The sequence below is a fragment of the Oryctolagus cuniculus genome, chromosome 2, assembly GCF_051225735.1.
Source record: "Oryctolagus cuniculus isolate XC-2025 breed Fujian yellow rabbit chromosome 2, ASM5122573v1, whole genome shotgun sequence".
In the NCBI taxonomy this organism is placed as follows: Eukaryota; Metazoa; Chordata; class Mammalia; order Lagomorpha; family Leporidae; genus Oryctolagus; species Oryctolagus cuniculus.
The window spans coordinates 68,149,185-68,161,747 of record NC_142868.1 but is presented as its reverse complement, the minus strand read 5'-3'; the positions used below and the strand labels follow the sequence as shown (position 1 = coordinate 68,161,747).

General features: G+C 39.0%; 1 protein-coding gene across 33 annotated transcripts in view; it reads right to left on the bottom strand.

Moving 5' to 3' along the window:
- Window positions 1–12,563, bottom strand: part of LOC149127805 (DNA-directed primase/polymerase protein-like) — a 44,733-nt gene that overhangs the window by 26,643 nt on the left and 5,527 nt on the right. For 27 of the 33 annotated variants that reach the window (XR_016229026.1, XR_016229023.1, XR_016229027.1 and 24 more), the window contains 4 exons: window positions 12,136–12,367; window positions 11,774–11,871; window positions 10,401–10,530; window positions 3,867–4,014 (listed from right to left, as the gene is read on the bottom strand). Coding sequence is in view for 22 of the 33 variants with exons in the window: in XM_089325654.1 (XP_089181780.1) it covers window positions 3,867–4,014; window positions 10,401–10,530; window positions 11,774–11,871; window positions 12,136–12,315 (556 nt within the window). In the remaining 11 variants the exon portion in view is untranslated. Of the gene's footprint in view, window positions 1–3,866; window positions 4,015–10,400; window positions 11,653–11,773; window positions 11,872–12,135; window positions 12,371–12,563 lie in introns of all 33 variants that reach the window. The other 6 variants (XM_089325659.1, XM_089325655.1, XM_089325661.1 and 3 more) reach the window with 3 other exon arrangements.

Here is a 12,563-nt window from a genome sequence, read left to right as displayed (position 1 = left end):
TTATGAAATGCATGACATTTGTATTCATTAAATAAAAGGTTTCTCTGGGGAAAAGGAGACTAAAGATTTAAACCTCAAAAAATGATTATTCAGATATTAATAAATGGCCTGCCTTGCTTACTTAAAAAAAAAAAAAAAAAGTGATCCACACTACCATGAGAAGTTGGCAAGGCAACATGGAATTCTTTAAACTCTCTCTATATATATCCTATATCACAAGACCAAGTAACAATTTGGCTTTTACACTGCTGTTGTGTGTAGCAATACTGGTGAAATGCAATACTATAAAAAATTACTTAATTTTAATCTCTGCAAGTGTCATAGTCTGGATTTGTCACTTCATTTACCAGGAAGGCTTTAGTACTTAAAATCACAGGATTAATTACTTTCCTACTTAAAGAAATAAGTACAATTTCTTGTAAAACATCAAAATGAAAGCAAAAGCATTTGATCCAATGATACACAGACATGATTACTTCTGGAATTAGAGAGAAGGTAAACACCGAGAGGAAACGATGACACATCAAAGGACAACAAAGCAATATAAACATAAATTGACGAAGTTAGTTTTCCTGGAAATTTAAAATTCTATCTGCTTGACTCTAGACAATAAGCGAAGTGAGTCTACAGTTGCAGATGTTTGACAGTAGCACTGAAGAGGCCGGCTAAGCCTTTGAACCTTGGCAAGGAGCTAATGTGTCCACGGCACAATGACAGCCAGTCACGTGAACACCAACATACTGTCCCCCCCCCCCCAATAGCTCTGCCTTCTGTTTCCAGGCTTCAGTCTTATTACCCCATCCCCTCTTTGGTCTATCTCAGTGGCAGGGACTATCTCAAAAGAACTAACCAATCACAGATATCTGCAGTACTATAGTAAATTGGCACAAGAGCATGTTTGCAAAGATCAAAGTCTGATCACTCACATTTAACTTTGTTCCCTTTCCCAAAAGGCCAACAATAACAACTAGAAATATTATCAAGAGGGAGGGGAACTGAAGGGAAATTTTTGACTGCTTCATATTCTCCGCCTCTCTGTTTCTGGAAGTACACAATTTAAGAGGAAAGAGCCTCAGAAGACATTCCATTTATCAGGTCTGATTATGGCTTTAGCTTTAGTTACACTAGATTGTCGACTGATCCCCAAGTTAACCACAAACTCCAAACTCTATTCCTTTGCTTGTGCTATTCTAATAAAGCCTGTCTTACCTTTGACTATATGAAGGAAATTCATTCACAGTCTAGAATGAATGTCATCTGCTTTCAGGAGACACTGTAGCAGACTGTGAAGGACCTGGCATACTTCTCTCTGCCCTTCTTCCCTAGCAACAGATTCTCAGTTTTTAGCCTCCTGGTTAGTATTTAAAGAGCAGCCTATGAGGAAGTATACATAGGGATCAAAGAAATATCCTGGCTAGGACTCTGCCCTCTATACCCTGATAATGCAGGCATGCTAAGTAGGCACTAACTCAGCAAATATTAAATGCCTACTTGTATTTATTATTGCTGCTGCTGTATTAATGGTATTATGGACAATATTATAATGTAGTAATATACAATATATCTGGAAATACAATAAATAGATCAATCATATGACCCAGCTATCCTGCTTCTGGGTAAGTATCCAATGGAAATGACATCAGCATATGAAAGAGATACCTTCATTCTCATGTGCTTTGCAACACCATTCATAATAGCCAAGCTATAGAAAACCTAAGTGTCCATGGATAAATAATGGATAAGGAAAATATGGTATACATACACAATGGAACATTAGTCAGCCATCAGAAGGAATGAAATCCTGACATTAGAGGCAAAATAACTGAAATTGGTAGTCATTACATTAAGTGAAAGAAGTGACACACAGAAAGTTAACACGTGTTCTTTTTGATACATGAAAGTTAAAAACGACAGTCAATAAGAACTTAGAGCAGTGATTACTAGAGACTGGGAAGTGTGGGAGATAGAGGAGTGTGGTTTTGGGGTACAAGGTGCTTCATAGCACAGATGGACAACTACAGATCACAGTAACATGTTGTGTACCATATAAAGAACTGGAGGAGAGGAACTAGTAGGCTGTAAATGTGGAGGAAAGGTAGGGAGGTGGGTATGTTGGCTGCCTGCTTTGATCAGCTTATAGCATCATATCTTTTGAAATTTTGCACTGTATCCCATAAAAATGTGCTAGTATTACTTGTTAATCAAAACATTTAAAATAATTTTAATAAAATATATATTATGACATATAATGTAGCTCTAAAAAATTACAAAGGGAAAAGAAAAATCAATAGTTACGTCCCTAAAGAAACATTAAGTGGAATAAAGATGAAGAAAACAAGAAGCAGCAAATGCTCTGACAATAAGCACTGGGTGCTTTCTACAACCCTACGGAATAGTAACCTGTATCATAGGGTTTGGATGTGACAAAAACCGATGAATTGATATGTACGCTGAGTCTTGACAGACTGGGAGAACAGGAGGTATGGCTCTTCAGACAGAATTGAACAGTGCAAAGGCCCAAGGATAAGAGAACATGCAGGCCACAGTGGGAGCTGAGCAAGAAGGGCAGATAGGGACAGACCAGCTAGGGCACAGTAGGCCTCGTTTTGCAAACTAAGACATCAGTACATCTTTGTGAAGGTAACGAATAACCCTTGAGAGGTTTGAGAGCTTCATCAGCTCACACTGGCTGACTCAAAAAGCAGGTACACATAAGAGGACACCAACATTTCTACTTCGGTAAGTAGATGGACAGGGACACAGAAGTGACACAGAAGGAGGAGCCAAGATTGTTCTAGGACATGCTGAGTTGAAGTGTGTATAAGGACATTTAGTAGTCAGCTGGCTATATGAGAACAATTTGGGCTGAAGATAAAGGTGTGAGAGTCAGGACATAGGTGATGATTTAAGTAATGATTGTGGTCACCATCCAAGTGAGAACAGTAGGAAGAGGGACAAGGACAGATCCCACAATTACTAGGATCTAAGGGTGAGAAAGAGAGAGAACAATCAAGGGGGCAGATAACAGAGATAATGAGGAGACCAGTGTACACAGCATACTAGGTCACTGTGACCTGGCATTATCCTAAACTAGTTTTCAGGTTCCTGATGTTTATGTCAGTCCTCTAGCTACTATGTTCATGCCTTTACCCCATGTGGCTGTGAGACTGTAAAACACTTGTAGCTCTGAGACACATTATCTGTTACCTGAACTTCAGTCAATCACTGGTTTGAACCCCAAAACTTGTCCTATCACTGCTTTGATAAATACTCAGGATTTTGGCTTTTATTGAGACCTTGATTTTTGGTGTTTTCATTGTTCCTATTTGTTTCTCTGTGGGACTGACTTGGTTTTATACCTGAACCTGTTATCTATAAATGCCCAGCCCTGGGAAAATACTCTGGTTATACTTTCAGGATTATATATCTAGACGTCATCTGAATCCTTAAATTCTGCCTGGAATAATAAATAAGCCTTCCTTGACATGACCTGGGATCCAAGCCCCATAGCTAAAACAAAGGTCAAAAATCCAGGTATGAAGCATCATAGGTAAGGCTTGAAATGGAAAAGCCTCTCAGAATTATCTAGAAAACAAAAAATGAACCCTACTGCAGTAGAGACCATGTCAGGACATACATGGCCACCTAAATACCTGTGATGAGAACCACTAATGCCAACTATATCTTGAGTAGGCTGATGTGCCTGGATGACAGGTCTGTATCAGTAAATCCTGAAAACACGAAACATCACATTTTAGGTTAATTACCATAAAATCTAGCAAGTATTGTTAAAAATTTCAAGAGGAATAGGAAAACTAAGAGTTTTTAATATAACTCCATGAATTTTTAAAAACCAGTGCACTTACCAACATGGATGTTATCTTTAAATGCCACATCATGGAGCTGAAATATCAGATGGCGGCTAAATTTTTCATCAGTGCTAGAATCCAAGTTGAAAACATCTTCAGCTGAGCACCTTACACTATATAAGTCCTGAAGTGCTCTACAGACATGCTAAAAACACAAAGCGTAAATACTTCTGTTTTTTGTTTTAAAAATGTTCTATGAACAAAATTCAAGTATCTTGGTACCAGTAAGTTTAACTAATACAAAATCATTACAAATTAGCTTTACTGGCCAGCGCCACGGCTCACTAGGCTAATCCTCCGCCTGCAGCGCCGGCACCCTGGATTCTAGTCCCGATCGGGGCACTGGTTTTGTCCTGGTTGCTCCTCTTCCAGTCCAGCTCTCTTCTGTGGCCCGGGAGTGCAGTGGAGGATGGCCCAAGTGCTTGGGTCCCGCATCTGCATGGGAGACCAGGAGGAAGCACCTGGCTCGTGATTAGCGCAGCACACCGGCCGTAGTGGCCATTTGGGGGGGTGAACCAAAGGAAGGAAGACCTTTCTGTCTCTCTAACTCTGCCTGTCAAAAAAATTAGTTAGCTTTACTATCAGGTTGTGTACAATATAACCTTACTAATTTATTTATAAACTGAAGACCTGTAATTTTTAAATTATGTTTATATTTTTAAAAAAATCAGGCTCTCAGGATTGAAGAGGCCTCTTAGCAGCCAAACAATTTGTACATTAACCTCCTCTACAATCACATTAAAAATATTTTAAGCATCTCTTTAAATGTCACCTCTGAGTTTAAAAGTTTTTTTTTATAGTTCCAATTCTCAGAAAATTTCTCATTCATACTGAACACAAAACCACTTCCAAGAAACCACCTTTGGTGCTAGAAGACACTGACATGGAAAGCAGTCATGCATTGTGGAAAGGCAGCAAGCACATACTTGGAACAAAAGATTTGAAGTCAGAGATCTAAGTTTGAGTTCTGGTTTTGATGTTTACCACGTCTAAGTTTAATCAAACCTAAATACATTCTTCAACTGCTAAGCAGGAAAAATAGCAGCTAACTTTGGAATCATGAAAGGAGTAAAATAAGAAAACGAGATTAAAGAGATAGCACAGTGCCTGGCACATGTAAGTGCCTAGAAGTATTGGCTATGCAACCTTAACACAAGGCACTTCTCCCTAGGCTTCAGTCTTCTCATTTGCAAAATGAAACCACTAAGAACCTCCAGATAGGGTTGAGATTAGCCAAAAGGTTTAGCACCACCAAATACTTCGATACCCAACAGTTACGCACTAAATTAGAATTATTAGCTGGGGCCGGCACTGTGGCAGAGCAGGTTAACGCCCTGGCCTGAAGCGCCGGCATCCCATACGGGGCAGAGGTTCGAGACTCAGCTGCTCCACTTCCAATCCAGCTCTCTATTATGGCCTGGGAAAGCAGTAGATGGCCCAAGACCTTGGGCCCCTGCACCCATGTGGGAGACCTGGAAGAAGCTCCTGGCTCCTGACTGGCACAGCTCCGGCCATTGTGGCCCAATGGGGAGTGAACCAATGGGTAGAAGACCTCTGCCTCTCCTCTGTGTAACTCTTTCAAATAAACAAATCTTTTTAAAAAAAATTAGCATCACTTTGGCATTATTCTAGCACCACACTCCCCTTCATACTTTTCAATTCTCATTTTCTCAAAAGGTGGCCTCAGTGTCCCAGTCTGCATCAAATTCCCCCATGTAGTCCAACTCACTTTCTAGTACTTAGTTACTATTTTACTTGTTCATTTACTTGATTGTCTTGATGTTTCCTCTGTATCACAGAGGTTATCCCCCAACATCTAATTTCTCCCTCTTCCCTAGAAACAGAACCACAATTTTTAGCTAAATGGAGGCCAGCTAGAACAAAGATACTTCCCCCACTCTGTTATAATAGGGCACAGGCATGTGTCCAAGTCTTGCCAGTAGGGGGTCAGAAGAAGGTGGTTTGCCACTTTAGGCTTCATTCTTAAAGGGGAGAAGTAGGTGCGGCTCTTCTCCATTCAACTGACTAGAAGGCAGACAACTTGGGGTGAGCCACCTTGGACAGTATCAATAAGGCAACATCTTAGGAACAGCAAAGCAAAAGACTAGTCCCTAACAGTGGAGCCACACTGGATGTTACATGAGACAGAAATAAGGTTGTATCTTGTTTAAATTACATCTACCCTAGATTAGATTATAAATTCCTTGAACTCAAACTTTAAGCTCACTATTATATTCCCAAGGCAAGGCACTGTGTCTGATGCTTAGCAAAACTTGAAAATATTTTACTAAATGAATAAAGCTGAGTTGTTAGCTTTGGAACTACAGAGAATAAATTTAGGTACCCTAGGTAATATAAGTAATCACACTCTATTAGATTCTCTTTCCCAAGTGAAACTTTAAGCAAACATTTTTTTTTTTTTCAGAGTTACAGAGAGGTAGAGCCAGATTGAGAGAAGTCTTCCATCTGCTGGTTCACTCCCGAGATGACCACAGCAGCCAGAGCTGAACTGATCTGAATCCAGAGAGCCAGGAGCTGCTTCTGGGCCTCCCATGTGGATGCAAGGGGCAAGGACTTGGGCCATCTCTACTGCTTTTCCAGGCCATAGCAGAGAGCCGGATTGGATGTGCAGCAGCCGGGACTCGAACCAGCACCCACATGGGATGCTGGCACTTTGGGCCAGGGCTTTAACCTCTTGTGTCACACTGCTGACCCCTACATAAACATTTAAGTTCTTTAAATGTAAACATAAAATCATTGTGGAAAATAGCATGGAGGTTCCTCAAAGCACTAAAAATAGAACTACCATGTGACCCAGGAACCCCTCTTCTGGGCATATATCTAAGAGAAATGAAATCGATCTGCCAAACAGCTAACTGCATGCCCGTGTTTATTGCAGCACTACTCACAATAGCCAGGTGGCCATCAGCGAATGCATGGATAAAGATGTGGGGTATATATCACTATTACTCAGCTATAAAAAAAAAAAGTCTTGTCATTTCCAACAATGTGGATGCAAGTGGAGGTCAGTATGTTAAGTGAAATAAGCCAAGCACAGAAAAACAAGTATCATATGATCTCATTCATATGTGGACTCTAAAAAAATTAGGTAATCTCACAGAAGTTAAAAATATAATTGTGGTTACAGAGGCTAGAGTAGGAAGTGACAAGGGAGGGATGGGCAAAGGTTGATTGATGGGTACCAGGCTATAGCTAGATAGGAATAAGAAATTCTGGGGTTCTATTACACAGTGGGCTGAAGATAACATTATTTGACTGTATACTTCTCTATTTAAAAAGTAGAAGATGGGATTTTTCCATGTTTTCATGGGAAAGAAATGCTAATGCTGGAAAAGATAACTCCCCTGACTGGACATTATACACCATATACATCACGGAACACACATGGTACCCCACAAACATGTACACATGTCTATGCCTTTAAGTTCTTTTTAAAAATACTTTATAAAGAAAATTGTTATTTGAATAATTTATAGAATCCAGAAGTTAAAAATGTGTGATTTCTTTAAGAATGTTATCTGGGCCAGCGCCGCTGCTCACTAGGCTAATCCTCTGCCTGTGGCGCCGGCACACCGGGTTCTAGTCCCGGTTGGGGCGCCGGATTCTGTCCCGGTTGCCCCTCTTCCAGGCCAGCCCTCTGCTGTGGCCAGGGAGTGCAGTGGAGGATGGCCCAGGTGCTTGGGCCCTGCACCCCATGGGAGACCAGGAGAAGTACCTGGCTCCTGCCATCAGATCAGCACAGTGCGCCGGCTGCAGCGCGCCGGCCGCAGCGGCCATTGGAGGGTGAACCAACGGCAAAAGGAAGACCTTTCTCTCTCTCTCACTGTCCACTCTGCCTGTCAAAAAATAAAAAAAATAAAATAAAATAAAATAAAATAAAAGAATGTTATCTGTTGAAAGGCTTTATAAAATGCATTAGATGGGACCAACGCTGTGGCATAGTGGTAGCTGGTATAGTGGCACTGGTTCGAGTCCCGGCTGCACCACTTCCAATCCAGCTGTCTGCTATGGCCTGGGAAAGCAGAAGGTGGCCCCTTGGGTTCCTGCACCCGCATGGGAGACCCAGAAGCTCCAGGCTCCTGGCTTCAGATCAGCTTAGCTCCAGCCAGTGCGGCCATTTGGGGAGTGGATGAAGACCTCCCCTCTCCACTCTCTCTCTCTCCTTGCCCCTCTCACTCTGCCTTTCAAAATAAATGAATTTTTTAAAAAAGCGTTAGCACTGGAATTCATTCTAATTAGCTGACTTATGGAAACTTGTCCATTAAGTCACTGAATCAAAGGATATTACATATTATGACTAGTTACTATTAACCAGTTATTTATAAACCACCTGTTAAGAGTTAACCTAATTTATACATATTCATACAGACATGTAAAAGATATAGTACTTACTGGATTATAAACTTGTTACATAAAAAATAAACAAAAATAATTTCAAATATACTCATATACAAAGGCACTATATTAAAATATTCCTAATAAGAACTGTTCTACCAACATGCTAAACAAGTTAAATAAAAATGCTAAATTTATATTAAATAAATTTTTAACTTAATTCCTTTTTCCCCAGCTTTTGCTGATACAGATTAGTTGTCCAAGACTAAGGCATCATAAAGAATTCAGGAAAAAAAGTTGAAGAACTTGCATGATGTTTGCCACATGTGTTTAATCTATGTAAAAATGGTGTTTGTTAGTGTTGATATTATGGGAATTCCTAGTTTCTCAGACCATATAGTACTTATTTATTACTGGCATAACCATAGTTAAGTGCCAATGAAAAGTCTCTAAATTATAATTCCGCATAGGACACATAGAACATACACAATAGACCCTATTTTGGACGGTAAACGTACCTCAGACACCATTAACAAGTCAATATTTACAGATTACCGAAAATATAACATTTAACACAATTTACTATTTCAAGGAAAATGGCTTTTTTGGGGTGGAGGTTTTATGTCTATTTTGCCTACTTCAAAGATACGAAAATCTAACATATTTAAAGGTATTTGCTTACATTTTTCAAATAAATGTAGTCAAACATGCAGAGGTCTAACAAAATCAGATACACTTAAATCTGTATACATCTGAAAAGTTATAAAATGGCTCACCTACAAAATTATTATTCAGTTAACAATTTAAAACAATGTTAGTACCTACTTAGAGGCCAATAGTCAATCCTTTTTATTTAAAGATTTATTTTATTTGAAAGTCAGAGTTACACAGAGAGGCAGAGAGAGAGGGAGAGGTCTTCCATCCACTGGTTCACTCCTCAGATGACTGCAACAGCTGGAGCTGCACCAATACAAAGCCAGGAGCCAGGAGCTTCCTCCAGTCTCCAATGCTGGTGCAGGGGCCCAAGGATTTGGGTCATCTTCTACTGCTTTCCCAGGCCACAGCAGAGAGCTGGATGGGAAGTGGAGCAGCCGGGACCCGAACCAGCACCCACATGGGATGCCAACACTGCACGTGGCAGCTTTACCTGCTACGCCACAGTGCCTGCCCCATCTACACATTTTTAATACAACTTCATAGAATATAATCTTTAAATTTTTAAAAAATAATCCTAATAGAACTTAGCTGTTCAAACCCACATTATCCTTTTTAGTAACTTCCTGTTTGACGCAGCTAAACTAAAAATACTAGAACTACATTCTTTTTCTGAAAGTTGCTAACAGTGACAATGGTATTTCTAGACAAGGTTTTGTAAACAACTAGCTGCAGAGCACTGGGTAGGAGTCTCTTCTAGGTCTTTCCTCTTTCATGAAGCTACAAGAAAAAAATGCTTTCCAGAATTCCCGCCAGTTCAAACATTGATACTACTTTTAGTCCAAGATTCCTTTAAGTTCATTTCAGTATCAATTTTTATAGTACAATTACTTTACCTGGTCTTTACCAGCATTGGCTATTTGTGATGGAGATTAGAGAATTAACATGTTACTGCAAACCGCAGATAATCCCAAAATTTCTATCTTTATGAAGGCTAAAAAAAAAAATTTACTTGAGAGGCAGAGTTAAAGAGAGAGGGACAGAGAGAGGTCTTTCATCTACTGGTTCACTCCCCGAATGGCCGAAACAGCTGGAGCTGGGCTGATCTGAAGCCAGGAGCTTCTTCCGTGTCTCTCACACAGTGCAGGGCCCACACACTTGGGCCATCTTTTACTGCTTTCCCAGGCTATCAGCAGGGAGCTGGATCAGAAGCAGAGCAGCCAGGACTTGAACCGGCAACCATATGAGATGCTGGTGCCACAGGCAGATGCTTAAACTACTACACCACAGCGCCAGCCCCTCAAGGCTTTTTTTTTTTTTTAAATCCAGGTATAGTAATAGTACAAAATGTGGACATAAGTTGGACTTTTCACAGTTTACCAAGAAGTAATATTTAAAAATCAAATCCACAAGGAAAAGTCACAAGAAAAGGAGGAGAAACGTTACGTAGATAGGACTGAGTAACTGAATGAAGAGATGAATGGACAGCTACAAAGAAAAAAATTTGAGTCTCCCATTTACCTCAATGAGTAATGCAACCATCTTTTTCCCGTCAGCTCCTGGATTGGCAGGTTTGTTAAATTCCAAATCAAAATAAAGCTTGCACACAGCATTTTCAGGAATAACTTCATAGCAGTGCAAGAGATTTTTTCTAAATTGAATAATTCAAAAGTATTATTTATATTTGTACCTTTTAAATGATGGAAGTTGATCTCATCAAGTACTGTGTTAACTATGCTTAAGTACAGGTAACTAGGAAATAATGACAAGATAACATGAACCTGTTCACAACAGGTTTCTGGCTCATAGTGTCAACAATTTCTATTAAATAAGATTTAACAATCATACTCAGTTAACATTACTTAACTGGAAAACAGTCAATCCTATGGTGTTATTCATTACACAGATGATTTTGATCATGTATAGTATTTCTGTATTTTGTTTTGGTGTCACTATGAAATAAATTGAGAAAACAATGTTCTTTCTCAAACTGGGATCCCAGACAGACACACTCTTGGGATTCCATGAATTCTCCATAAGAACTGTAAAATTTTATGTTAGGAAGATAATATTTTTAAAGTGGTAAAAAATTCTAAATTAGCTGATTTCAATAAACTTCCAGTGCTCATATTTCTAGTTCTATTCTTGTTGGTGTACAGAGGATGACTTTCACATGGCTTATTAAGAATAGACACTAGCCTAGTAAATAAATGATATGTGGGCTAAGTCAAGTTCAGCTGGCCTCCTTTACAGATAAAAGGTTTGCAGTAATTTGAAGAAAAGTGAAAGAATTGTATCATCACATGGCATGGGTAGGATTGGATCTCAACACATACTCTGAAGCAGTCAGCATCATCTTTATGTTGCACGAAGAGATTTAGTTTCAGCAAAATATCTTTCATGTTATCTTAATGATTTTAATTCAACTCCACCTGGCACTGCATGTATGTAGACGTAAGTAAATCTACATGGTGTTGCATGTTTACAAACACAAAACTACTCAAGCAACTTTGTAATAAAAGTACTTTTAAGTCAATACAAGGCATCCATATTGACTCTTTTCCATACACAAGTCTGAAACATAGTTGAATAGGCCACTCAGATAAAGCAGGTATTACATAATGTGAGTATTCATTTATGATTAATAGTACAATTTAATATGTATCTGAAAAAGGATTTCCTTTGGATACATGAACAGGTGTTTGTACGATTTTCTTCAACACTTGGTGAGACAACTGCGTGATGCCATGAGAAGGAACTGCGGAGATTAATTCTGACAGGAAAGAAATAACCATATAGTCAAGAACTGTGAATGCTAATCCAGCCTCAATTTCACCAAAATTTCTAGATTTAGTAAATATAACTAATGTGTTGTTCTGTTACAAACAACTTACCGGGATTTATAGTAAAACCAAAGCTGAGCATAGGTTGTTACAAGATAAATACGTTGTCCATCTCCCATTTTGTATTCCAAAGCAAATACATGAACATCCTATATAAAATAAAAAATATTCAAAAAAGTAAAAAAAAAACATCTAAATTCAACTGTAGATACTGAATGTTCATAAAGAATTTTATTCAATTTTCAGATTTTTTAAAATACCAGGTTCTGAAACAGAAGTTCAAAAATTGATTTATTTGAAAGGCAGAGTTATAGACTGAGATCTTCCATCCACTGGTTCATTCCCCAAATGCCTGCAAACTCAAGTTTAAGAAATCTTATAGATCTATAAAAAATTTAAAATGAGGCAATTACCTGTTTACAGCTTTTGACGAAATTAAAAGCTTCAGTTTGACGACGAAATAGCTTCCAAATGGAGGGTGGTTGCTCTGGCCTGGACAGGCTTGGTCTATACACTGAGCACAGTGGTTTCCTCTTGTAATGAGATGCTCGCTCCTCAATCTGCTTCAGTTTTTCTTCCCACTTTCTATTCATTGGTTCAGAAGGCAAGAACAATTCCTACGCCATGTGATCTTTCTATCGATTACTGCTAAAAGCAAAAAGACTATTAGTTTCTTTATTTAGAATTTTTGTTTGATTAGATTTCAAAACTCATTTCCTGGCACTTATTTTCTTGTGGGCTTTATATTTTATTCTTTGGATGGAGGGTTTTTTTTTTTTTTTTTGACAGGCAGAGTGGACAGTGAGAGAGAGACAGAGAGAAAGGTCTTCCTTTTGCCATT